This window comes from Rhodamnia argentea, chromosome 4 (assembly GCF_020921035.1).
Source record: "Rhodamnia argentea isolate NSW1041297 chromosome 4, ASM2092103v1, whole genome shotgun sequence".
Lineage (NCBI taxonomy): Eukaryota > Viridiplantae > Streptophyta > Magnoliopsida > Myrtales > Myrtaceae > Rhodamnia > Rhodamnia argentea.
This window is the reverse complement of record NC_063153.1, coordinates 16,504,849-16,532,390: the sequence shown is the minus strand read 5'-3', so window position 1 is coordinate 16,532,390 and position 27,542 is coordinate 16,504,849. Positions and strand designations below refer to the sequence as shown.

Below are 27,542 nucleotides of genomic sequence, written 5' to 3'. Positions count from 1 at the left end.
CATGAATACGAATTGATTTTCAATGACCAAGCAGAAACAAAGCGAAAGTGCAGAGAGGATTGTCGAGACGGCGCCGAAAGTCGACGACGGCGGCATCGTGAAGCAGGCGGCGGAGGTGGCGGAGGTGACGTTTAACGGCCCGCTTTTGGCTGGGCCCGCAGTGGGAGTCGATCGTGCAAATGAAGTAGTAGTACATTCCGGCGTTTCTCGAGAGTCGGTACCCCCGTAGCCTCAGCCATTGGATCCTTTATCAATCGGAGAAACCTTGGCAAAATTGTCGTTTTCTTCCTTCAATAATACTATAGCAAAACCATGCGTTTCGATTTATGTGAAATCTGCACAATTAATTAAACGAGGGAAAATGATATCTAGAGTATCAATATTTATGTACGACGCTCACTTTAGTGTTAATTTTTTTTTTTGAATCACTTAAGTATCAATTTTTTTTTAAAAACTATCTTTACCAATTTTTTTTTAAAAACTGTTATTTTAGTGTCCACTCCGATGAGTTTCATCGGAAATCTGACGTAGCATCTACATGGCCTCGCCAGAGCATCCAAGTCAGTAATAACAAAAAAGGCAAAAGCTTAAATAAATTTTAAAACTAAATCATAAGCTAAAAAAAATAAAAAAAAATTAAAAAAAGCAAAATAATTTGTTGCATTAGCGAGGGCTTTCGCCCACCATTGCTGGCCATTGTTGGCGAGGATGGGTGATGGCCAACAGGAGTGGTCAAGTGGCCGGCAAGGTCGTGCCAAGGTCGGCGGGGCGTCGCTTGTGGGGCTTGCCGGCCACTCGACGACCTCCGTCGGCCATCACCCACCTATTGTCGGCAATGGTGCGCGGCGGCGATGAGCGCCGCAACCTAGCAATTTTTCTTTTTTGTTTTGTGATTTTTTTTAACTTTTATAGTTAATTTGCTTATTTTTTAAATTTAATTTAATATTACAAAAATAAGCTTATTTTTTTTTAAATTTGCCACGTCAAGTGGATTGACTTTTTTCTTAAAAAAATTAATAAAAAAATGTCACGTGTACTGTTTGGTCAAAATTGCCACTTAAGTGATCATTCTTTTTCAAAATTGGCACTTAAGTGATTATTTTTTCTTCGATATGCCACTTAAGTGATCCAAAAAATAAAAATATTGACACTAAAGTGAACGCCATGCATAAATATTGACACTCCAGGAGTCATTTTGTCATTAAATGAGGGTACTTTTTGATCCATAACAATGATATTGTCGTGGATAAATTGGATTCATGAAACCTATTGGTATTCTGATAATCTTGTCGGTATATCTCTATATCTAAGACAAGATGCTGATGTTTTTTTGTTTAACCCAACTTCCGAACTATATGAATTTAAGATCTCGGTCATGAGAACATTTAAGAAGATGAGTTGCACGACTAAGAAGGACGCGAGAGCCATCTAGTTAGTTAGTCGAGGTTTTTGACCCGTGCAAGTGCAAGTGGCCTTGTCTATAATTCAAAGGCACGACTCCAATTAGTCGGCAACCTAAAGGCGCGAGTGAGCACGAGCCGGGCCAATTTTTTGGGCCCGGCCCCGAAGTTAATAAAAAAAAGCCTGGATCGAAGATTGGGCCGTTCAAGCCTACCCTGAGATATTTTAAATTTTAAATTTACAGAGGGAAAGTTGAATAATTATTATATTTTTGACATCTGAAATCATCTTTTTTTTTTATGTTTATCTTTTTTGCAAAAAAAAAATACCTATTCATGACTTTTATCAAAGTGTTTCGAGTACGAATAATGTATATCCCATTAAATTATTTTCTAAAAACTAGTTTAGGCCGGCCCGAGAAAAGAAATAAGGGGAACCCCAAAATTTTGGCCCGAAAATCGGTCGATATTTAAAAAAGGAGTTAATATCATGAAAACCCCCAAACTAACACACACTATCACAATTTTACCCTAAATTATTTTTTTTACCATAAAAAACCCTAAACTAGTACACATATGACAAATTTTTCCCAAACTATTTTTTCGACCACCAAAAACCCCAAATTGATATTTTTATAACAAATTTATCCCGAACTAATGATTTTGACCACCAAAAACCCTAAAATGGTATGCATGTGACAAATTTACCCTCGGTTAGTTTTCGTTAAATTGGATTAATACCACGAAAATCCCCAAATTGATACACCCGTGATAAATAGAGGGTAAAATCCCCAAACGTGTTCATTCGGCAATTGTCACGTATCATCTAACTCGGCAATTTGACTACAAAATTTAACGAAAACTAACGGAGGGTAAATTTGTCACAAATGTATCAATTTGGGGTAAATTTCTCAAAAGTGTACCAATTTAGGATTTTAGATGGTAAAAAAAAAAATAGTTTGAGTAAATTTATCATAGATGTGAACACGATATAAGTTTCCGGCACAAAAAACATATGCACGGTTAAATATTTCGAAACCCAAAGTAGGGGAAGGCCCTCCTCTCCCCACCGGCGGTCAATCTCTGGTGGTTCCTCCACCTTCATTCAGTCAAAATTCCCTATTTCAAAAAGTCGAAAGACGAAAGCTTCTCTCTTCTCAAATTCCAAAATCGAATTCCCGGAAATAAAAGAGCAGGGGCTCAAGATTGCTTGGTCAAAGCATCGCCGCCCTCCGTCGAAGGATTTATCGGCGGCCCAATCGCCGTAGAAACCCACGGTGATGTTGGGTGGAGCAGTCCATCCTCTGCCATCTCCGACACCGTAATCCGTCACCGCTTCACACCCGATGAAGGCCAAAACGACCAAAGCCAGAGTCATCACTGCGCTGCTTCTGCCCATCTTCTCCAAGTACCGTCTGGTAGAAGAGAGAGAGAGAGAGAGTGTCTGATGGGTTTGAACTTTGGTAAAGACCGAGCGAACGGCCCTTCGCCACTGGCAAATGATTCTGCAGTCGTGCTATTATTTATAACAAGGGACTAATTCCATACTCTCAAATGTAACCAATTAACGTAATTACTTTTATGCAAAAATTCGACATTAAGGGATCTTCTATCTTCATGATTTTCATGTCCCGAGAGGGATAAAGACATACCTTTCTCCATAACGAAAACCTTTCGGCGATCGTTGTTGCAAAAAAATGAAAGACGATGAAGACGTCTTGATTTATCTCCCACAACCCCATGTGCTTTTATGTTAACTATCTTATGGAAGATAGAAATAAAACTACTGTCTTTTCGTTCAATGTAGTTATCAATAGGATGGAGAGAGGATCTGGGCTTCCTTTTAAATAAAGGCTATCAATAGACGCCCTTTCAACATGTGTCATCCATAAAAAAAAAAAACATATGTCTTTTCAGTTATGTCTTTACTAACCAACATAAATTAATTATAACATGAAATAATTGTTAAGCTATTATTAATAACATCATATCGGCGGTATTCATTTTTACATCAAAATCCCACCCAAATGTTAATTTTGTCTCAAAACGGGATGTGGAATTTCAAAATACCCCTAGAACTTTATTTTTATTTTTCCTTGAATGCCCACGAAGCGGATTCCAAATATCAAAATGCCCCTCGTAAAGTTATCAGTGAACAGGTCTTGTTAACGAGCGCCCCTAAACAATTGATTAGATAAACTTTACCATTTATAATACATCGGCTATTTTCGTGTTATGTGTGATTATTACTGTGAAAAGTGATTAGAAAGAGAGAGAGAGAGAGATTTGCCCTTTGTGGTAACTTCATGAATTTTGCGGTGTAGGATTAGAAGTCAAATATGATCAGTTGCTCTGGCAATTTCTTTGGCTGGTCTTTCTTCATTAACAATAATAATAAGCTCTGAACGTAATCAAAATCGATCTAATGAAATTGTACATTTCATTGGCCTCGCCGGAAGTTTGTATCCGTTGCCGCCGGTTGTCCCGTTTAGCAATTGATGATACCTTGGGACCGGCATGGCCGCAACTATGTATATATCGTATGATGAAGTACTCCTGGTGATATATAGCAATCACTTATGTTATGATCTTCTACATCCTAGGCTTCCGCTGGCTTATGCTTCATGTAGCATTACAAAATTTGCGATACTTCCACATATTACGGGTAATGTAGGAGACATCTCTATTTTCCCCCCGGGGAATCTTTCCATCGTAAACACGGGCAACATGAAATCAGGGGCAGAGGTTTGATCAATACATGCAAATAGCTATGCAAGATCGACAAAAACATGAATACAAACCGATTCTGCAAAAGAAGATTGACAAAACGTGCAAGATTGAAGAAAAAACATGAATACGAATTGATTCTAGTGACCACGCAGAAACAAGGTGAAAGCGCAGACGGCCGTTGAGAGGGCACCGAGAGTTGACGGCGGCGACCACGTCGCGAAGCTGGCGGAGGTGGTGGCAGTAACGTTAACGGCCATCTTTTGGCCGGCCTCGCAGTGGGAGTCGATGGTGCAGATAAAGAAGTACATTCCGGCGCCTCTTGAGAGCTTGTATCCGCCGCTCCAGCCAGTGGACGCTTTATAAATCGGAGAAACCTTGGCACAATTGTCGTATTCTTTTTTCGATACGGCAGCAAAACTATGTGTTCCATTAAATTCGAAACCTGCACAATTTATTAAATGAGGGTATTGTTTTGATCATAAGCATGATATATTGTTGTGGATAGTAAATCTATTCATGACTTGTCAAAGTGTTTTGAGCACGAATAATGTATATTCTATCATCTATTATTTTTATATTCGTTATTTTTTAGTTTTAAGGAAAATGACATAAATGATCCTTAAATTTTGGTCCAATATGCAATGTGGTCCTTGAACTTTTAGTTTGATCAACGTGGTCCCTAAACTTTAACCCAATATGCGATGTTATCTGTGAACTTTAACTTTGTTCAATGTAGTCTCTGAATTTTCGGTTAGTGAATATTCAACGTTGTTATTCCATTAATTCAAGTTTAAGGGTAGCATTGAACATTTCACATCGTTCGAAAAATATATTGAGCATAAACAAAAAATTTAGGGACCATAATGAACAAATGAAAAGTTCATGGACGACATTGCACATTTAAATAAAGTAATCACGTTAAACAGGTAATCAAACAGGTAATGAGCCAAAATTCAAATTTCCTAAACCAAAAGAATGAACCGGTCAATCTTGGGTGTATCCTCCGCCTTCATTCAGCTAAATTCCCTATTTCAAATGCCATAGAATGAAAGGTCTCTCTTCTCTGATTCCAAAGTAGGCGCGGCGGAAATGAAATAGCAGGGGCTCAAGATTGCTTACGGAGAACATTGCCGGCCTCGATGGATTTATTGGCGGCCGAATCATCGTAAAAACCTGCGGTGATGTTGGGCGGAGTAGTCCATCCTCTGCCGTCTCCGACGGTGTAGTACGTCACCGCCTCGCACTCGGTAAAGGCCAAAACGACCAAAGCCAGAGTCATCGCGGCGCTGCTCCTGCCTATCTTCTTCTCCAAGTACCGTCTGATAAGAGAGAGAGAGAGAGAGAGAGAGAGAGAGAGTTTGATGTGTTTGAACTTTGGCGGAGAACAGTGAGTCAAACATGAACATTACTTGTCAACGAAAGCTTCCCAACATGACTAGGGAATGCAAAGCTCCTCCAAAGGGACGAACCATACAGTCTGACCTCTTCAACTCTTACCAGCCTCCAAGCTCGACCCATCTTGTTTTCTCCATTGAAAGTGTCAATACTTGCTGTGATTGCATACAATTCAAACTAACCTCACACGACGTACTCTTCTAGACATCCACCGACATTTTGCATATAAAAATCTTTTGGAGTGATTCTAAAGAGACGGATCACTGTGGAAAACCCGAAAACCTACTCCGCGAGAAGAAGATGGTCGGAAGTGGTCTAATCGTGCTGCTGATCCTCGCGATGACCTGTCTCACGAGGGGTGCGATGGCAGCTCGCTATACCGTCGGAGACCACGTGGGTTGGACATCTCCGCCGAACATAACTTCAGGGTTCTATGACGATTGGGCTGCAAACAAAACATTCATGGGTGGAGACGTTTTGGGTAAGTCATTGACACAGCTCCTTAGTTTCTTCAATGTTTTACTTTGATATCATTATCACCACATTGGTTCATTCACTTAGTCATTGGCTTGAATAAAGAAAAGTTGCATCGCACGTGAGAAATTGCTGTATGGAGATTACCTACTTCTCAATAAACATCCAGCCCAAAGCAGGTTAAAAGAAAAAAAGCACAAGCTGCTCTTTACACGATTTTTTTGCTTGCTAATGTCCGGGAGATTTTGAATCGCTCTATTGATAAGCAAATATTTCCGATCTAATCTTTCTCGAGGTGTGCTTGGAAATCTCCTATCGATTCACGGCCGTGGAATTTGATGCTTGAAACTATGTGCTGCAGAATTCAATTACAAGGGAACTCAGAACCTGGCCGTCGTATCGAGAGAAGAATACGACCACTGCAAAAGGGTGTCGAAGGTGTTGGGCGAAGGCGAGGAAGGCGAGGGCTACGCATACCCGCTCCCCGCGAACGCAAACGGCATGTATTACTTTGTCAGCACCATCGACTCTCACTGCAAGGGCGGTCAGAAGCTCGCCATCAAGGTCACCTCCAGCGTCCCATTTTTGACTTCGCTCAGCTCCGATTCCTTGTCCGTGCTTGTCTCCGCCATACTGTCAGCTCTGTTCATCCGCTGATGTTCGAATGCACTTGCATTTTGCTTTAAACTTACGTCACCTCTTTGGGTGATCCCTTTGAGTACTCTCTTAGTTTCGGGGCTCGATTCATATGAAATGAGCTGGTTTATTACAAACGGTTTAGGCAAGAAACACATTGGAGATAATCGAGCTCTCGTATTGGTGGTTTTATATCAAGAACAACAAATGTAGGCAATTACAATTCACAGAGGTGAAAAAAGTGGGATAACGTGAGTAAAAGTCGTAAATTTTATGTTCGGAATGCGCCATAATTTTAAATTTCTCTGTGTGTACTTTGAATGTATTCTCCGAATGTTGTACGAACAAACTATGCAATAAAAAGTTTGGGACCTGATTGCATTACTCATTGCTCTGTGATCATACTCTATAACCCAAATCTAGTTCATAAGCATCGTGATGATACTTGCTGATGAGAGAACTAGCACGGATAAGACACCAGCGGTGGTCGAGGAAGCCGAGCTATCCGGAGACTCGGCTAGGGGTCGGGTTGATGATGGTAATGGCTTAGCTTCTGCCCGTTTCGCAATCGGAATCTACTGTGGAAATGAAATGATACTGGCCATTCATGTTCTCATACCCTCCAAGCGAATAAAGCAACACATCACCGCTCCAGCCGTTGAACAGCAGGGTCGCATTTCCGCCGGTGTTATATACCTCTCTAGATACGACTACGACGACATCGTGCATCCCATTCAGTACAAACTTTGCACTATGGAGAAGGTTTCAAAATCGGATGTATGATGTGACAAGAAGAAAAAAAGAAAAAAATTGAAACGATAATATTGACTCCTTGAAATTTCAAAAGAGTAGTCGATTTATGTTAGATTAATGTCCAAGTTAATTTGAGGACCAATATGAGCTCACACGAGAACATGGTTTGCATCAATTTGCATCAATGAAGTGAATTAGCCATCTGGACATGAAGTTGTTCATTTGCATATCTAATTGAGGAGACTAAAAGAGGAAAATTAAGTAGACGAGTGCTTCCTCAAAGTGTCGCCTTCCGCAAAAGTTTTGCCGGCAGCCCACTCGAGGTAGTACCCCGCCATGATGTTCGGCGATGCGGTCCAACCTCGGCTACCGCCGACCACGTACTCCATTTCCGCAGCACCTCTGAGGCAAGTCCCCATTGCGACGACAACTAAGCAACCCGCCGAACCGACGCCTCTCCCCATCTTGTCTTCCAAATTACGAGTCTCCCCTCCTAAATCCAAAATGCTTCAATACCCTCGAATCTTCTCTCGCAATTGCAACTTCTGATGGCTGTGAAGAGGCGTAGGACGATTTGAAACCAGTGCAGCTCCTTGGGGGTATTTATAGAGATGGGAATCAAGACAAGAATGAATATCAAAGGCATGAAACAATCTCGGACATGCTGACAATCTGATGATGCCAGGTGCTACTTTTCAATCGGTTGTGATGAAGCTAAACGTACAGAAACTTTCTAGCTTTGAGAGTTAATTGTCCTTTTGTCCCTTTTCTGGATAAAATTCCAAACATCTTGGGACGTCGTCTGCTCATTGTCAAAGAACAAGTCAACCAAGTTTGCTTTGCGTGCCCGGAGAAAATACATTCGTGAAATGTCGTGTGGGCGCGTGGCTCACGGGTTGCCCACTAATTCGAGTTTAGAACTTAGAGAACGGATATATGAATGTGAATTACGGAAATGGAAATTTTTTTATCGATACGACTCATTCGAGTTTCAACTTGTATTTTAGCCGATCCTTAAGATTGGTGGAGCATTCCATAGAGAACGATGCTTAGATAACGGTATGTTAGTCTCTGGAAGGGTAGGGTAATGGACCATCTTTGGCCCCTAATTTCACCCTTGGAGCCGGCTGAATTTCAAATCCAGTTAATAGGTAGTTGATGCTCTTATTAGCGAATTACATGCTGTTGAGTAGATCCGTCAAACGGATGTATTGAGTTGGGTCATAAATGGTTCGACCCAAATCGACTTATATAACCTGTTTATGACTCATTTGTTGCAATGTAAATTTCTCGGCCCATACTTGTATATACTCGTAATTCCATATTTAATCCAATTTGAAGAAACTTGTTTCGTATAAATTTTGAAGTTCTCAGTTTATTTATTTATTTTTCCTTTTTTTTTCTAGGAATTCTAGGATTTCCTTCTACCTATGCCGTTCGCTAATCGATGATCGGCCGACCATTAGAGGCGATCGAGGACCTCTAGATGACCGGCCAACAACCAGCGACCGGCCGACCCGGTGAGTTTGCTCTGTGGCCATCGCCGACCAATTGTGGCGGAGGAATAAGGAAAAAGAAAAGAATAAAACAAAATTAAAAATTAGAATTCGTTTTAAAAAAATTCACACCCCTCACCAGATTTCCTAGAAAAAAAATAAAATAAAATCAAATTATAAAAATAAAAAAATTAAAAAATCATTTAAGATAGTTAAGTAACCCATTTGTGACCTATTTAATATTTATTTAAGACCCATTAAGTTATTAAGTAATTTATTTTTGACCCACTTAAACTTGTTTTTAAAACAAAATGCTACTCATTTATGAACTACTATTAAATATGGTTTAGTACATAAGTTTTAGATCCAATTTCCCACCCTTTTTTACTGTTGGGGCTATCCTACGTCAATTATGGAATGGGCTGACGGTTGGTTTATAAGTGTGAAGTTTTTCCTCATGGCCAAGTTATCAACAAAAATTGATATCATGGCCAAGTTATCAACAAGTCTAGATCTAGTAGTCACATGGGAGATATGGAGATACAGATTGTTGCTACTCCGACTCATGACCCGATGTGTGAGAGCTAGTGCCTATGCCCTAGAGAAGTCCAATAGAGCTGGCCTACGCTTCGGTTGGCTATATTGGTTTTGTGGTTAAAGTAGTGTTCTCATGCTTGAAAGCCAGCTAAATATGAACATTTTTATCGGGTTTTGTTCCTGTAGCAACTAGATTTCTCATGTTTTTATATCTTGTGATAGAAAGCTTTATCAATTAATATATGTGTCAGTTCCTGCCTTGGTGTTTGGGGTCCTGGAACTCTTTTGTAATTAGGCTGTAGACCCCCTCACAAGAGCTTGGGCGAACCCAAATGGTACCTCGGACTGGAGTAGGGGTGAGCAGTTCTCGGTCCGTCTGGTTCTCCTCAAGAACCGGGAACAGGTGGTCTGGTCCGGTTCTCGGGTGGTTCTATAGGACCGGTAACTATGTTAACTTTTGAATAATATTCACACTCCAATCACCAAATGGGTGTTGGTCCACTGCATTTCTCCCACTGTCTCTGTCTTTATATTATTGATGTATATTTTATATGTTCATGAAGGAAGAAAGAAACAAGTAGCATGGGAATAGGGTCATAGGAGGAAGATTTTAAGGTCATCACATGAAAGCAAATAAAGCCAACAAAGATGAGCTTCTGTGCTTCCCGTTCCCTTCACTTTCTTTAACCCCACACCAACCCACCCCCCCCCCTCCTCTCACTTCTTTTACTTTTTTTTACATTATGTTTCTTCACTTGATTTTTGCCCTTTGTGATCAAAAAACACTTCAGATTAAAAATTATCACATGACTGCCTAAGATGTGAGAAAGGGAGAGGCTGTGGAAAGAAAGAAGGGAAAATTGGATTTAGCATTATGATTAAAAAGTTAAAAAAATATTACAATCGACCGGTCCGGTCCCATATCCATGGAACCGGGAACCGAACCGCCGCCCTCTAGAACCGAGGATCGGACCATCGGTCGGGTTGGGGCGATCCCGGTTCGGGCGGTCCGATTTGCTCACCCCTAGACTGGAGGGTCTTGTACTTGGATGGACTATTGGAAACATCATATATAAAGATCAATTTATTTTTAGAAATTATAAGACAATAATAAGTAAGGGGATATGTATGATGGTGACAATGAGAGGAAAATGAGTGGAATTTGTACAAGTTTTTTTTTTTTTTTTCCGAGTAGCTCTTCTTTTAAGAAATCTTAGTGATGAGCCCGCGTAGTATTAGGTAGTTGGTTAGGTAAATATTGAATTTATACAAGTTAATTTGTTGTAATTTGGCCCAAATGTTTAAAAGTCGTAACTAGGATCAAGGCACGTTAAGAGAGATACCTCGTTTCATTGTTTGTAAGTCGTTACATCGGTAATTGTCACACCCCGACTTCAACCGAAATAGGGATAATGCGACCGTCCTTTCACTTAAAGGATGCAGCCCTTAAAACGAGCGGTATGAGTTGTTTAATTTCAACATAGTTTTATAGAAATTAGAAATACTCATTTTGTTCACCATGAGACATCAAACATCAATGGCCAAATCTTTTAATGAACCTTTATCAAACCCCACATTAATGGTCCATTTCATTGACTAACCTATTGCTTAATATGGCTAGTGACAAGGCGATCAAGATTTCTCTTGCAAGGTCCCCATCTGTTATCGGCCGATGGCTCGATCCAGAAGAAAATCTTGAAATCAGTGTGCATACTTAGAAACCCCTCATCTGGTCATAGCGATGATAAACATCAAACCATTATCCCCCAGCAATCCACAAAACTAAGCCCAAAATCCATTATCTCGAATTGATTCTACAAAACAAGATAGATAAATCGTCTTACGCGAGTTTTCGTTTCTTTTTAACTTTTCCCTTGCTTTTACTTTCCCTTCCTTCTTTCTTTTCTTTCTTCCTTCTCTTTACCTCTCTCTGTAAGTGCCGTCCTTGAAAACTCTTATTTTTTTAGCCGCCAACCAAAATTTGACCAAGTGAAAAAAGTCAACTTTTCTTTAATCCAAAGAAGGTGAAATTAAGATTACTGTTCAATTATTTAAGCGTACCATAAAAACACGGACCAAGCGAATTTTGATGACTCCGATGAATCCGAGGCGGCTCACAACCAAGTTTCAAAAAAGAAAAGGCAAAATGGCCGAAGATGTTCGTCAAATGAGGGACAAATGAACTTATTTGAAAATTGAGAAGGCTAGCATCACTGTTTGCCTCTTTTTATTCCATACAATAAACGAATACGAATGGATGACCACTGAACAAACCAAATTAACATGAGCTAAGAAAGGAAAATCACAGTATTCTCCTCCTCTATGACCCCAAATCTAGTTCATAAACATTGCTATGATGCTTGATGACACGAGAACCAACATGGAAAAGGCGCCGATGGCGATAGAGGAAGCCGAGCCATTCGGTGACTCGGTCGGGGTCAGGCTGACGACGTTGATGGCTAGCTTCTGCCCGTTCTCGCAGTCGGAACCGACGGTGGAAATGAAATAGTACGGGCCATTTGCTGACGCTGGAAGTGTTAAACTGACCGCGATGCCACCCTCGAACACCGAGTCCACTTTTGTGCAGTTGTCATATTCTTCTTTTGTTACGTTTGCGACGTTGTGCGTCCCATTCCATACAAACTCTGCGTAATACAGAGGGTTTCACAATTATGAGTATGATATGACACGAGAAAAGAAGATTTGAAATTGACACGAGTTGTCATGTTTTGACTCCCTGAACTTTGGAAAGATAGTCGACTTGTGTTGGTTAATGTCCAAGTAAATTTAAACACCAATATAAGCTGACAGAAGTATATTGTCCCCATCAAACAAGTGAACTAACCTGCGAACATGAAATTGTTCCTCTGCATATCTAATCGAGAGGAGACAAAATATGTTCCTAAGAAGGAAAATAAGTAGATGAATGCTTACTCAAAGTGTCGCCGCCCCTGAAAGTTTTGCCGGCGGCCCACTCGTCGTAATACCCGGGAGTAATGTTTGGCGGCGCGGTCCAACCATGGCTATCGCCGACAACATACTCCGTCGCCACCGCACCTCCGAGGCAAGCCAGCATTGCGGCGACCAAGCAACCCACCAATACGAGGCCTCTCCCCATCTTTTCTTCCGAATTACGAGTCTCCCCTCTCAAACCCCGAAACGCTTCAATACCCTCGAATCTTCTTTCGCAATTGCAGCTTCTGAAGACAACGAAGTGTGTAGGATGATTTGAAATCAATGGAGCTCTTTGGGGGTATTTATAGAGATGGGAATCAGGATAAAGAAGGGATATCAAACCCGGCACGAGTAAAAATGGTGGCAAAAAGACCGATTCAATGCATACGTTGCGTCTTTTGGCAGACATGTCTTTCTACTTGGTCTTCTTTTGGAACCATTCAGAGACTTTGACCATTTGATCATGTGAAAGCAATCTAGGACAGGCTGACCATTTGACGATGCCAGGTGCCGTTTTTTTTTTTTTTTAAAACTAAGCTAAACGTACGCGAACTTTGTAGCTTTGGGAGTAAATTGTCGTCGTGAATCGGCCAATGTTGTAATTGTCCAGAGCGGGAGCTGCTGTTCTTTGTCTCTTTCTTTTCTGGATTGAAAATTCCAAACATCTCTTTTGGGGCGTTGGCCAGTAATTGACAAAGGACAAATTAACCACGTTTGCTTTGCGTGTCCGTGGCAAATTCATTGGTAAAATGTCGGGCGGGCATTGGCGCATGTAGAGGGTAATGGACCATCATTGGCCCCTAGTTTTATCCTCGGAGCCGGATGACTTTCAAATGCAGTTTAGGGGGAATTCCTCGCAATGTATCAAGCAGCGCATTTGCCCCGGAGATCGTCTAGGATACTTTAGCATTGAGTATGGCGGGAAAATTACCAAAAAAGTCCTAAATTTATTACAATCATATCAATTCAGTTTTAAATTTTTTTTTTGTTCAATTCAATCCTTCCGGTCAATTTTATCTAATTGGCACCAAACATCCAGCGACATAATATTTTAATAAAATTTTTGAATATTTTAACATTTTAATTTATTTTTTCCTCTACTGTTCTTCTTCTTCCCAATCCCAAGACTATTCTGCTTCTTCCAAAGATGGAGAAGATGACGATGACCATGAACGACTCACTTGAACTGTTTCGTCTCGTGATCGAGGAGTTGATCCAGAGGCGATGGGCCTCCGGCAAAGGTCGCCTCCGCGGCCATTCTCGAGGGTGAGCCTCGCGTAGCCATGGTGATGGTGCCGTACCCGATACTTGAGGATGAAAGAGCTGCCACGAGGGAGAAACGAGAGGACAACGACGAAGGCAAAGGAGGAGAGGGGTGTCTCGGCCCCCCTCGCCCGAGACACCCCTCTCCTCCTTCACACAACCACGGCGACGCAAGGTGAGGCTTGGCCTTGTCCGGTTTGTCGATATTAGATGCCCAAGGATGAAGGAGCCGTTGTGAGAGAGAGATGGGAGGACTATCGTTATCTTCAATCTCTGGGAGGAAGAAGAACAGTAGAGGAAAAAAAAACAAAAGAAAAAAAAAAGAAAAATAAAACATTCGAAACTATTATTAAAATATTATGTTGTCGGACGGTCGGTGCCGGACGGTTAGCGTCCACGTTAGCACCGGCCGGCTAAAAATGGCTAGATGGACTGAATTGACACAATTGCAAAAGGTTTGGAATTAAATTGAAAAAAAAAAATTTAGGACTGAATTGACACAATTGCAATAGGTTTAGGAACTCTTTTTGGCAATTTCCCTAAGTATGGCTCTAGGGTGGAGTCAAGAATAGGAGAATCATATTATTGAGATTTGGTCCGATTTGAGATTCTAGGTTATACAGAGTAGATTTTAGGTTTCAAAAATTAGGAAATCGATTCAAATGGGTAGGGTTCGGATTTCAAGACCTGGACCGAATAAGTCACTACTTCTCCAGCGGCTGATTATTGCGAAAACAAGTAGACGAATGACAAAACTTGATTGGTCTATAGATCGTCGCTAGTGGATAGAGCCTCCATGGCATCGTTGAACACCTCTAGCAAGTCCCTGAATAGCTCAGCAACACTCCGATGACCTTGCAGTCAGGGGCTGAATACTGCCGGGCCTCGGCATAACGGAAGGAAAAACGACGTCAACAAATCTATCTGATCGGAGGCCTGCCTTTTGGGGCTCCCTTCCTTGTTCCATGCGCAACATCTCCATCTCTTGTGCTCTTGGGGAGACAAGAGTATCTGGAGCGTACCCATTGGCATCTACAACTTACAGGTTCAACAAATTCTTTGAAGGCCATCTTGCACGAAAAGATTGATAAGAGGGCAAACGCAGCATAGAAGAAAGAATTGGTCGTTGCAAACTGGCCTCATCTGTGTGACCATGTTCCTAGCAGCCGCTGTCCCTGACAATGGCATTATCCAAAATAATGAAAATAAATTGTCCGAAATGCCAAAGACATGATTTTCGGATAGATAGTCCGATTTGTATGTATATGTATACTTTCTATCGACAAAGTGTTAGGAAATCGGTGTATTGTTAAGATGCACGTGTGAGTGAGTTGTATTAAAAAGTTTAAAGAAATCCCACATTGGAGAATCAAAGTGGTGGAGAACAATTAATATATCCATGTTGGCCCACAACTCATTAGCTTAAGCTTTTGAGTGAAGGTGGGTTTGACTGGATATGTTAATGGGCTCGGACTTAAGCTTCCTCTTAGAGCTCTCCCAGAGCGTTCGTATCGAACTTCGTTAGTGTCCCATGCGGTTATTGAGCGGGCCAAAGATAGACTTCATGGTTATGAAGTTTGAGTGAAGGTATGTTTGACTGTATATGTTAACGGCCTCGGACTTAGGCTTCTAGACTAACATCCATTTTGATCTATACAATGGCCCGTGACACAACAATAGGCATAATTCATTTGGCTGGTTCATTAATCTGAAGTCAATGAGACTCGAATTACTTGCTGATAGTAGCTGCACCAAATTCTACTCTTTTCTCTTGGTATAGACCCTTATAATGCCTCTTCAAGTGGCATTCAGCGCATAATCACAACAAAGTAAAGCCAAAAAGCAAGAAAGGGAAATAGAGATACAATATGTTATCCCGGTTCACTCTTCAACAAGGACTACGTCTAGTTGATATTCCATTATAATTATCACAGCATACATCTCGTTTACATCGCTCAATTACAAGCGAAAAAGAGGACATATACCATGTAGATGACATTTTCTCGCCATTGGGGATGTCCATAATGTTGAACATCTTCTAAAAGTTGGACATTGGATGGAGTTTATTGCTCTTCGAGGTCAGAATTTTAAGTCTCCTCATCTAAACCTACAAAATGGGTCACAAACCCATTTATTGACCCATATATGAAGGGTTGAGTCATTATGTAGGTTACTTATATTCAATAAATGGATTATAAATGTGTTTCAAACATAATATGGGTGTTAAATTGATTATAAATGGTTGTAAATAAGTCATAAATGGATTTACAATTTACTTAAACCTAACCCGCCTCTATGACTCTCTTGATTTTCTCTCACCTTCACTCGATTCGCACTCTCATAGGCATGAGTTTTTCCTATATTGGATTAAATAAGGAAGTATTTCAAAAATATAAGTCGGGTTAGATATGAGATGGGTATGAGCCGGATTAGGTATGAATTGGGTATGGATAAGGTCGTATATAAGTTATTAGATTTGCAATACGATAAATTGATCATAAATTGGTCTACTTTAGTCGATCCATTAATGACTCGACTCGACCCATTCGTTTAACCGGGTCTACTCATCGCTGCGGGGAGGAGTGGTGCCTCGTGGTAGGGTGCTCCCCATTGTTGCATTGGCGTACGATTCAGGTCGTCATGTATATCATCGTCGGGTTGTTCTCGTGACTCAAGTAGTCAAGTGCAATTTATAGAACTCAAAATCTTTTTTCTAGCTGTGGTCAACCTGCCAACCAAGTTTTAACGACTGGGACGAACCCCGAGTCGGCTCCCAACCAAGTCTCAGACAAAAGAAAGGAGGTGGTCCGATGCTCGTCAAACAAGGAACGATCTTCGCTTCGTTCACAAATGGACGTGCTTATATTAAGGAGCTTCATTGATTGAGAAAGCTAACATCAATGCTTGCCCTGTGAGCTACTAATCAATTACGAAGGGCTCACTAAAACGTACACGACAACTCTTTTTTATTCCATACTAGACACGAATATGAATAATCAGAAAAGGTTAAAATTACAGTATCGTCCGTCTCTATGACCTGAATTTAGTTCATAAGCATCGAGATAATGCTTGATGATAAGAGAACCAGCACGGGTAAGGCGCCGACAGCGGATGAGGAAGAACCCGAGCTATTCGGTGACTCGGCTGGGGTTGGGCTGACAACGGTAATGGCAAGCTTCTGCCCATTTTCGCAATGGGAATCAACGGTGCAAATGAAGTAGTACAGGCCATTTGCGTCTGCCGGAAGCGTGTAATTGAATGTTTCGCCTCCTTGAGAAACTGAGCTCACTTTTGTGCAGCTGTCGTATTCTTCTCTATTGACGACCGCGACGTTGTGCCTTCCATTCCAGATAAACCCTGCATTACAGAGAACGAGTTCATACGACATGATGAGAAAAGATTTAGACTTGATATGCATTCTCGACGTATCCGCTCCTCGAATTTTAGAAAGATATTCGATTAATGCTAATTAATGTCCAAGATAATTTGAACACCAATATATATATATTTTTTGACAGAATATAAAAACCAATATGAGCTGACAAGAAATTGTTCATATGCATATCTAATAGAGGAGAGAGAGACTATACATGTTCATTGTAGGAGGGAGAACAAATAGATGAATGCTTACTCAAAGTGTCGCCGCCCGTGAAAGCTTTGCCGGCAGCCCACTCGTCGTAATACCCAGCCGTGATGTTGGGCGGCGCAGTCCAACCTCGGCTACCGCCGACGACGTACTCCGTCGCCGTCGCCGCGCCCCCGAGGCAGGCCAGCATTGCGATGGCCAAGAAGCCCGCGGAAACGGCGCCTCTCCCCATCTTTTTTCTCCCAAAGCGTGTTCACCAGGTCGTCCCTGACCAATTCACAAACCCAAAATGCTTCAAACACCCTCAAAATCTTCTTCCACAACTGCAACTTCTGGTAGCTAGGAACTATGCAGGATGATTTGAAACCGATGCAGCTCTTCGGGGGTATAAATAGAAATGGGAATCACAGATAAAGAATGGGTATCAAAGAGGCATGAGCGAGAAGGTGGCAAAGACTGATTCTATACAAATCGATACAAACCCGAATGGGAAAGCATTTTCTTACCGGGTCCTCTCGTCTAACCGTTCCGACATTTTGACCATCTGATGTTATGAAAACAATCTCGGACGTGCTGAGATTTGATGAGGCCAGGTGCCATCTTCCAACCGGGTGCGCGAGGAAGCTAAGCGCGCACGAACTTTCTAGCTTTGAGAGGGGGATCGTCATCGTCAATCGGCCATCGTTGTCATTGTCCGAGTGGTTGCTGCATCCATTTCCCTCGTCTGGATAAAATTCCAAGCAGCTCTTTGGGGAGGTCGGCTACTGATTCTGATCGTTCAAGAACAACTCAACCAAGTTTGCTTTGCGTATCCGTAGCAAACTCATCCGTAAATTGTCGCGGCGGGCGTGGCGCACTTCAAGGGTTTTCTCGAAAAACCATGGGAAATTTCAAATCACGTGAGATATCTAAGCATATGTATGTCGTCAACTAGTCATTGGTTTGGCAAGTATAGGGCGGATATCGGGACTGAGTACCACGGACACCACATTAGGTTGGCCTCTTATCCACTTGTTTAATAGAAACACTTTCATTGGACCTCGATTGGGCCTAATTAATTATAATTAATACTCTGCTATTTTAAATAATCATCTTGTAAAGCTTATAAATGGGCTCGTGCACCTTTCGTTTAATAATATAAAAAAAAATCATATTTTCTCTCTTCCGCATATTTTCTTATCTACTCATTCAAGTTTTAATGAAAAAGTATAAAAAAAAAAGTTATAGATCTATTACATTGGTGTCAATTCAGTCATAAACCTTTTGTATTTGTGCCAATTTAGCCATTTGTATCAAGTGAGTCAATCTCACTAATTTTAGCCGAAAATTCGTTGACTTGAACGTCGGTTGTTTTATGTGACACGACTAGTGACGTGGATATTTTTTTTAATATTATTGTAATATTATTAAATATTTTTAATAATTTTTATTTTGTTTTTTCTTTATCTATGTCAATGCCAATCGTGTGACAAAAGACAACTAACGCCCATGTCAGTAAATTTTCGATCAAAATTGGCTAGATTGGTTCAATATCAAATGTTTATGACTGAATTAGCACCAATACAAAAGTTCAAGGATTGAATTCATATCAATAAAATATTTTGGACTGAATTGACATAAATATAATAGGTTTAAGACTTTTTTTTTTGACACTTTTCCCAATTTTAATTGGCGTGTTAATGTCATAGGTGTGTTTGATCTGCGGCAAATGCTCACGGCCAATTTCTTTTCAGAGATGCCAAAGGGAGGATGAAGGAATAAGAAATTATTTGAAGAAGAAGAAGAAGTCAATATGGGAAAGAGACACAACATTAAGAAAGGAAAACAAGTACAAGGTTCTTCAGACACTTGGGGCTGTCGAGCCTGGCCACGAATTGCGTCGGCCTAGTCGAGATTGACATGTTGAACGTGACGGAACCGACGGATGTGGTGGCCGCGGCAATCGCCCGGATCCGGCTTGGGCGAGATCGGCCCCGTAGCCGACGGACGCGGGGGCCGCAGTGATCGCCCGCATTTGGCTCGGGCGAGGCCGACCTTGAAGACCAGAAGAGATCTCTTTGATTAAGTTGGTTGAGGTGGATAATCTCTTCGGTGAAGCCATCAAAGGGGTCGGGTTGATCGTAGGTGTGGCGGCGGCGGCGGCGGTGCCGTCCTCTTCTTCCTCATGTTCTTGATTTTATTCGTTAGCTGAGAACACGAGTTTTATTGCAAATGCAAACGGAGGAAGAAGAAAGCAAAAGTAAAAGTAAAAGTAAAAGGAAAGAATGTAAACGGCAACGTCCATGCTAGCGCCGGCCGATCAAAATTGACCGGATGGACGAAATTGACATAAATATAAAAAGTTTAGGAGTGAATCGCCATAAAAGAAGGTTTAGTACTGAGTTAACACAAATGTAAAATGTTTGTGACTAAATTAGTACAGATATAAAAAATTTAGGACCGAATTGATAAAAGTACAATAGATATAGGGCTTTTTTTTTTTGACAATTTTCCTCAAATTTTTAATGGCCTTAACGCCACATAGGCTCTTATGGTAATGCTTAGATAGGGATGCTAGCACCGGTCGTCCTCCCGTCCCTTTCCCTTAAAAAAAATTATTAATTGCATCTTTAAATATCCAATTAGAGATAGGTAAATCGTGTATTAGATTGGGAGATTAATGAGAAATAACTTTTACGTGATCTAATCTGCTCTAGGTTACACCTAGAAGGAGTTGAGCTTGTGATTAATTTCAAATCCCACCCTTTTTCTTGGTATTAAAATCCACAATCACCTTTGGGATTTAATTAATACCTTCTTGCTCCGTCTGTTTTGCAATAATTTGAAACATATTTTTCTGAAAACAATCGCTTGGATTATTTATAAAGATTAATGAACAAAAATTATTTTATTATTGTCGATAATGAAAATATCTTTTACAAGCGATACGTGTGATTAAATTGAGAACAATGCTCTCGAAAATATTTACTTTTCGTGAAATAAACATAGACTTGTTTTTTCTTTGAGGGCAGTATATGGCAATGGACATTTTGTTTTGCTACTTTTTGGGGAAGTCAAGGTTATAATTAATTCCAAGAGTTTGGTGTGGTGTTTGGTTGAATCTCCCTTTGGCAATTCCGAAGCACATGTTTCGATCCGTGATTGGCCAATTCAATTGCTAAATTTTTGGCGCCGGGTCAAAGCCAAATGTTGAAATTTGTTCAAGTGGTCGGTTAGATCGGCCGGCCGACAACATTGACTTCGAGAAGGTTTGGTAAAATTGAGCTGAGTTCACGCTTAGTTAATCTAGCTAGTCCAGCACGTAGTTCACGGAAAAATAGGTTTTATTGTATAAAATCAATCACAATGAACAGGTGTGTGTCTCAGTTCTAGAAAAGCAACTCACAACGACCCTGTAAATAAAGGGTAGAAAAAATATCACTTAGCTAATCTAGTACAACAACACTAGGGCAATCGACAAAATCCCCGAGAACAAGCCGGTGACGCTCAAAGAGGCCGCGGAGTTCCCTGCCGGCGGAGGTGTGGTGGAACTTGCTGGAGAAGGCGTGGAAGGTGGAGGAGGACTGGTAGAGGTGGAGGGCGGTGTGGCAGTGGACGATGGAGGGGTAGCAGGGGATGGCGACGATGGTGGTGGGGTGGTGGCTGGGGCCGGTGACGATGGGGTGGCAGCAGGAGATGGCGATGGGGTTGCGGCGGAGCTGCTGGTGACGTTGATGGCGAGCTTCTGGCCTTGGGAGCAGTGGTTCGAGTAGGTGGAGGTGTAGTAGTGCTCGCCGGGGCTGGAGAGGGTGATTCTGACCGGCGGGTCAGTGTGGACGGAGATGGTGGAGGTGGTGTTGCAGGAGTCGAATGCTGATTTCGTAACCTCGGCGACGTCTTGCGTCCTATTGGCAAAGTTGAACACTGCATACACCAAAAATTGAACCGCGTTATAGTCAATAGCCAAAAATTAATGTCTATTTCGGTAAGTCCAATTATATTTGTGCATGCTAAGTTTTAGCCTCTTAGATAATCAAATCCAATGTTATCTTTAGTTTGAAAGCTGGAGCAAAAAAAATTATTTAATAAGATAGGCATTGATCTTTCTTTATCACCATATATTCGATTTTATGTTTTGTGGGATCGTTGTCGCCGATTTGAGAATTTAAGCCGTTAAATAAAAACTCGCGATTCAATAAGTATTGCTCTTTTAACATAGATATGAATAGCAATAGACTCACCTAAGATGTCACCAACCATGAAGGTCTTGTTGGCAGCCCAGCGCTCATACGCCTGAGTGGTGTTGACAAGCACATTCCACCCAACACCGTCGCCCACGGTGTAAGTCACCGGTGACCTTGTCGGGCTTGTCGCCGGTGCCTGAGCACCGCAACACTGTATCGTGGCTGCTAGGAACGCCATCAACACAAGCATGTTCATTTTGCTCACCATTTCCTTCCTTCCTTTATCTCTTCTGTGTGTGTCCTGAAAGTGGTAAGGTCGCCCCTGTTCGCTCTCCTCTATGGACGTGCTTTTGAGCTACTTCGAACTTACAGGACAATGAGAGGGAGGCAGAGAGAAGTGAGAGGCTCATTTGCGCTAGGGTTTCAATTTATAGGAGCTGGGGGTCCTTGCATTGGCTTTTTGGCACCAGGTGTGGAAAATTCAGCCGCCCGAAACGAGCCGCGTCTATGATTAAGAGCGGAGAGGAAGAGGAGTTTGTCGAGGTCAGCACGACACTCCGCCGCATTGCTTATATCACGTGACATGCTAATGTAATGTGAATTCATTATGATTCAATCGAGTGTTGCCCATTTCGGTGCATCGGTTCTGTTTATTTCGCGAATAATGAATGATCTAGAAAAATATGTTTCCTAAAAACGATCGCTTGTATTTCTTATAAAAATGAAATAATAAACTTTTCATTGATCGAAGAAATGTTCAGGTATAAATTGCTTTCGATAATGAAAACATTCTTCATTAACTAATGATTTCAAGCGATCATTTTTATGAAAATATTTTTTCAAATTATTCATCTCTCGCGAAATAAATAGAGCATTCTTTAGAGATTGCCACGCATTGGGTTGGAGACAAGCATCGTAGATAATTTCATGCACCTTTTTTGGCGACACCAAATCGAATTCGACCAAGCTGGCTTAGAACTTGTTTTGTCTTTACTGATCCCATATATCTAACTCTAGGTAGGCATCCAATCTAACCAATCTAACAATAGTTAAGATATCAAATTAATCCGATTTGGTCTTGGTGTTTTTGGGATCAAATCGAATCGAACCGAGCCGAACGGAACAACTATGGTCCTTGTTTGCTATTTGAACTAGTACGGATAGGCCGGTCAGGATAGGAAAAACTCTTAAAAATAGAACAACGTTCTCGAACGTATGGGGGCGATTTTGACCGGCAGCATTCCAGAAAATCAGGCTACCGCGTGAAGACTTCACCGAACCCAAAGACTTACGCTGTTCACCAAGTCAATCCTTTTCCATTGAATGCCATCAAGGAAAAGTCATGCAGTTGCAGGCCACTGAAATTGACCTTACAAAAAAAAAAAAAAAAATTGCCCATAACCGATTCCCTTGACAACGTTAAGGGTGACATGATCGATCCGGACCGTCCAAATAAAAAATGGACGGTCCTCGATTGATCCACATCATTTTTTTAAAAATTTTGAAATTTCTCATCAAAAAATTTCTCTTCCTTTTAAAAGGTGATGTGGATGAATTCGAGCTGTTCATTTTGAAATAGACGGCCCGGATCCCTCAATGTCACTCTTGCTCCTTATGATAGGGGATCCAACATACGCCAAGAGAAAGAATTGAAATGTTTGTGAAAGTATTGACCGACACCGCTTTGCTAATTTATTCTGTCGTAATATTTCACATCATCTCTTTACGGGGAGATCTCGTATCGTTCATCTAAAAGATTTATACACTTTGTATACCTGTCTTCTTTATCTACCTTTAGCTTAAGCCGATATTTCATCGGTATTGAGCTTCTGTAAGCGGCTTAAGTTATAGTTTTTTTTTTAAAGAAGAGTTAACTCTCCATCTCAAAAAAGCTCAAATTCTTGCACGCCATTGACGCTCATCTAGAACGCTCTGTGCAAACGAAGTTTCTGTATCGCTTCAGTTCGCCGGGAGGAGCCCAAATGGGAAGGGGAAGCAGGGAATGCGTCAAAGAAGGCAAGATCTGCCACGGCATCTTGGAGTCAACTCACTTCATAATTTTGCATTTCGGTTAGTCTTTGAAGACCCGGCTTGCGACCGTTACCAAACCGAAGAACCCGAAGAGGAAGGAGAGAGAGCAAAGAACAGTTGGTGGTTGAGATTTATTTGACTTTGCATGCAAACAAAGGAGGGGACTCATGTTAGAAATTAGAGACGTGGCGGGACAATAGGGTCGAAATCAAGACCGGCGGATACGCAGATTTTCCCAATGGAAATTTTTCGTTTTCGATGAGAAGATATCTAAGTTCATTTGATTGCAGATTTGACTAAGAAGAGACTTCAGTGGTGCAGGGAAACCGTAGGCCCTTTTCTGAGAAAATAATATTGTACGAGTAGGGTGGAACTTGTCCTAGTGTTGGATCTGTGGAGTGACCTTTTTGCTTGAAAACTCAAACCATATGGAACGTGCTCTCATTGTAAAACAAGTATGTTCCTTTAGCACTAACAAGTAGCTGCTCGATGATACATGGGGAATGGAGGTGAAGACATGATCAAGCAGATAGGTAGCTGGAGAACCGTCGCCCCAAGGAGGTTTGGCGATATCTTGTAAAGCACTTCATCCGAAAAGTTTAACATACTAATGGAAATCCAATTTCAGGGACTAAGAAATCGAATTTCATTCGAGTAACAGAACATTGTAATCCAATCTTTTCTCGCCCCGACCAGGAGCACTGAAAGTTGAACATGCTGAAGAAGGTTTCTGATGTGACCGCCTAAACTTGTAACTCAAATTGCAACAATCAAATTGGCAATCATCAGTACACTCAAACCAAATCCCGGACATAGCAAATTAAGTATACTTGGGAAAGATCACACAACCAATACTAAGTCTACGAGCCTAATTACAAAGAGGTATCGGCTTTAAAACCGGAGAGAAGTAAAAGAGCTACCAATGCTTACTAAACCACCGGCAATGTAGCATATAACTTGTGACAGCCAAAAACCAGAGCATACATAAGCACCGGATAGAATGAAAGCAAAGAAAACTTCGACTCCACAGAGCGTCTAGACATGAGCTGCCTTCCCAAAAGCAACTTAATATTGACTGTGCAAAAAGCGAAAAAAAAAAAGAACTTGCAGAGACAGGGCAAATACAGGTGCTTACGCTGAATAAAATGGAGATTACATGAGGGTTCACAACCAGATCCAACTTTATTACATGAATACCAAATACTGTGTAATTCACCATAAGCAAACATGACTCAATGGTGAGAAACATTCGGGATAACTGAATAGAGGTGTTTATCAAACCAAGTTTAGATCTTATCAATGTCTTCGTCCTCGAATTCAATGTAATCATCACCAGGGCCTTCATCCTCCTCATCAAGGCCACCAGCAATACCCTCATTGAGACGGGTGTTCTCAGGAAGCTCTCCGTATGCCTTAAGGAGCCTGGCCTCATCAGGCATGTACTTCAGTATCACATCAGCCTTGTCATCTTGGTAATCGCGAAGCCCCACGAGAATGATATCACCTGCTGCGATCCAAACCTTCTTGTGCATCTTCCCTCTTATGTGGCAAAGGCGCTTCGTCCCATCGATACACATTGCTTCACATCGGCCATTACCGAGCATGCGAAGTACTTGGGCATACTCCTGCCCATCTTCCTTGAAAACAAGTTCACGCTTTTCATCATCAGCTTCATTCTTTCCTCTCTTCCGGTTCTTTCCTCCCTTTCCCTTGTTCTTCGGCATGGTCAGAAGTTCTGGCAGATCCAGACAGACATCAGAAAACCAAACAACTTTGAACGTATCACAAAACTCTCAATAATGAAGCAAGCAAAGTTTTAAGCCGAAAAACAGGGAAAAAAGGACCCTGCAAATCAGGAAATAGAAGAACCAGAAACACTGCAGCCTAACAGGCAGATCAACGTATATAGAAGAAAGATCCACAATAACATCATTTTTGAATTCAACAATTTAAATCCGTATTTTCTCCATCGTAATTATTATCCACAATAGTATTGGACAGTGCCTATGACTTTGTTTCTCAAGAGATCTGTGCGTCGGAAGATCCTGAATTTGTATTCTGTTAAACAAAGGAATTTGTGCTTGGATGGCAGCTCAAGATCAACCTCATGAGCGCAGTACAACAAAGAGTTGTAGAATCACTCCCCAAAATGGAATCTATTGAATCTCTCCCAATTGGTTGGACCGTAGGAGAGATAAATACTTCATAGGCAAGGTCTCTGGTTTGTTGCTTACCACGTCAATTTCCAATTAGTGGTCACCGAGATTCATGGGCAACGCAGATTAACACATAGGAGTAGATATTACCTCTCCTTTTTCCCTTCCAAACAAATTGAAATGATAGAAGTTTCTCTATTTGGAATTGTCCGAGAACCTCTATTTTCACTAAGAAGCCTATTGTTGGACTGAATTCTAACACAAGAAAAGCAAAGACCGGGGTGGGAGAGTGCCCCAGATTTATTGAGTCTTTCCTAGTTTCATTGTCTCCGGTCTTCATCCCTTCCTTTGAGCTAGAAAGAACTGAAGTCTTTTAAGGGAAAGAGCGAATGTGCTAGTAAATACCAGGTAATCTAGTATCCTTCCACATGAATATAAAGATCTGTAGGGGTGAGCAAGACCGCCCCGATTGGACTGGGACCCGCCCAGACTAGACCGGACCGGACAGACGGGTTTGGTCCGGTTTTGAAGGTCACTGGTTCCTCAAAAAGGAACCAATGTCCACGTGGTCTGGTTCCCGGTTCTAGGGAGAACCAAACGGATGGATCACCCACCATGACCGACAATTTTTCTAAGAAAAAGATAATAAACATGTTAATCTATTTTTTTTTTCCTTTCTTTCTTTGATGAGTAGATTTGATTGAACTGGAAAAGGCAAAAAGAAAGGGGTTTGAAAATGGGAAACGGTTTCTGGTTGTTATGCAAGGGGTTAGCAATTTAACTGTGTTTTGGGAACATCTAAGGTATTTGGAATTCTATCTAATGGGCAGAGAGAATGTCTGTCTCTTTTTGAATTCTGATTGTTTTGCTGTGCTAGTGGGACGACAAGTTGCTGTGTGACACTGATAGCAACACCTCTATAGCTAATGTTTTTGGTGTAGGCAAGACCTTCTCTAATACATTTTAAGCATGAGGTAACAAGTGGGCAAGATGAAAAGAGTGGGTGATCAGGTATATAATGCTGGAGCTACTTATGTGATTGTGTATGATTGTTTATATGTACTAGTGGAGCCGGTTGCATTGTACATCTTTGCCTTCTAAATAATTGGTGTGCTTCAATTTTTATGTTCATTTTACTGCTTCCAGGGACCTCCAGTCCATTCCACGGTTCCGGAAATTGAGAACCGGGACCACTGGTTTGGTCCCTAGTTCCCTTAGGAACCTGGACCAACCCGGGCCATGCTCACCGCTATAGATCCGGTCGTTTTCTGACGTTTCTAGAAACCAGAAAGGGTCCAAACCAAATTTAAGTTTATCCAAACACAACATCCTAACGACAGAGTAACTGAAGAAACTCAATGCTCTCCATATTTCACCATTGAAAACCCAACGAGGGGAAAACAATTTTTCAATGAATGACCACCAAGTAATAGATCTCAAACATGAGTCGTCCAATTCCGTCAACCAGAAGTACAAAATCTATCTGATTGCAAACACATCACCCAAATAGTTATAAGAAATTCTACCATTCCACCGCAATCCCCCCTTCCCAAAAAAAAGGAGAAATTCCCTGAAATCGAAATCTTCGAACCGGAAACATAGGCAACAACTCAATCCCAATCTCTGACGCAACTCAATTTTTTCTCAGCACCAGCGAGCAGCTTGACCCAAAAAATTAGCTAGACAAACAAACAAACAGAATTTTGACAACATCAGCATGAAACATCGACACGGTAACAGAAAACGCAGATGCAAACCCAAGTTTTTCAATCAATCAATCAATCGACCTTAAAGCAGAAGAACGCAGCACGGAGCTCGAGCTTGGTCTCCCAAGATTGATCGCACGCACTTCGAAAAAGAAAAAAAAAACATGGAATTGAGGACAAATAACGAGATTTAGGGCAAAGAAAAGGAGGCGAGCTTCTACTTACAGAGAAAACGCGCGGCCGTATCCGACGATGCTCTGC

The 27,542-nt window shown here is 41.4% G+C and overlaps 6 protein-coding genes and 2 pseudogenes across 7 annotated transcripts; 1 reads left to right on the top strand and 7 right to left on the bottom strand.

Annotated features, from left to right (window-relative positions):
• Positions 1–19: 19 nt before the first annotated feature.
• LOC125314914 lies at positions 20–2,799 on the bottom strand (annotated as a pseudogene).
• Positions 2,800–4,267: 1,468 nt separating this feature from the next.
• On the bottom strand, positions 4,268–5,409 carry LOC115757376 (stellacyanin-like). The gene is made up of 2 exons (XM_048278056.1): positions 5,250–5,409; positions 4,268–4,572 (listed from the first exon to the last, which is right to left on the bottom strand). Exons 1-2 carry the CDS (start codon positions 5,407–5,409, stop codon positions 4,268–4,270), a joined length of 465 nt encoding a protein of 154 aa, XP_048134013.1.
• Positions 5,410–5,644: 235 nt separating this feature from the next.
• LOC115757374 (umecyanin-like) lies at positions 5,645–6,902 on the top strand. 2 transcript variants are annotated; one of them, XM_048278286.1, is made up of 3 exons: positions 5,648–6,006; positions 6,361–6,665; positions 6,781–6,902. In XM_048278286.1, the coding sequence occupies exons 1-2, from the start codon at positions 5,826–5,828 to the stop codon at positions 6,654–6,656; spliced, it is 477 nt and encodes a 158-aa protein (XP_048134243.1). In that variant the 5' UTR covers positions 5,648–5,825; the 3' UTR covers positions 6,657–6,665; positions 6,781–6,902. The 2 variants fall into 2 exon arrangements, with proteins under 2 accessions (XP_030553440.2, XP_048134243.1); XM_030697580.2 differs by lacking the exon at positions 6,781–6,902 and having other exon boundaries at positions 5,645–6,006; positions 6,361–6,764.
• A 151-nt stretch (positions 6,903–7,053) lies between these two features.
• Positions 7,054–7,852, bottom strand: LOC125314830 (annotated as a pseudogene).
• A 3,722-nt stretch (positions 7,853–11,574) lies between these two features.
• LOC115757373 (umecyanin-like) lies at positions 11,575–12,637 on the bottom strand. The gene is made up of 2 exons (XM_030697579.2): positions 12,356–12,637; positions 11,575–12,066 (listed from the first exon to the last, which is right to left on the bottom strand). Exons 1-2 carry the CDS (start codon positions 12,537–12,539, stop codon positions 11,756–11,758), a joined length of 495 nt encoding a protein of 164 aa, XP_030553439.2. The 5' UTR covers positions 12,540–12,637; the 3' UTR covers positions 11,575–11,755.
• A 3,938-nt stretch (positions 12,638–16,575) lies between these two features.
• Positions 16,576–17,687, bottom strand: LOC125314915 (cucumber peeling cupredoxin-like). The gene is made up of 2 exons (XM_048278289.1): positions 17,271–17,687; positions 16,576–16,996 (listed from the first exon to the last, which is right to left on the bottom strand). The coding sequence occupies exons 1-2, from the start codon at positions 17,455–17,457 to the stop codon at positions 16,683–16,685; spliced, it is 501 nt and encodes a 166-aa protein (XP_048134246.1). The 5' UTR covers positions 17,458–17,687; the 3' UTR covers positions 16,576–16,682.
• Positions 17,688–20,534: 2,847 nt separating this feature from the next.
• LOC115757360 (cucumber peeling cupredoxin-like) lies at positions 20,535–21,784 on the bottom strand. The gene is made up of 2 exons (XM_030697566.2): positions 21,446–21,784; positions 20,535–21,128 (listed from the first exon to the last, which is right to left on the bottom strand). Exons 1-2 carry the CDS (start codon positions 21,654–21,656, stop codon positions 20,656–20,658), a joined length of 684 nt encoding a protein of 227 aa, XP_030553426.2. The 5' UTR covers positions 21,657–21,784; the 3' UTR covers positions 20,535–20,655.
• A 2,746-nt stretch (positions 21,785–24,530) lies between these two features.
• LOC115757363 (eukaryotic translation initiation factor 1A) lies at positions 24,531–25,143 on the bottom strand. The gene has a single exon (XM_030697569.2). The coding sequence runs from the start codon at positions 25,141–25,143 to the stop codon at positions 24,706–24,708; it is 438 nt and encodes a 145-aa protein (XP_030553429.1). The 3' UTR covers positions 24,531–24,705.
• Between the last annotated feature and the right edge of the window lie 2,399 nt (positions 25,144–27,542).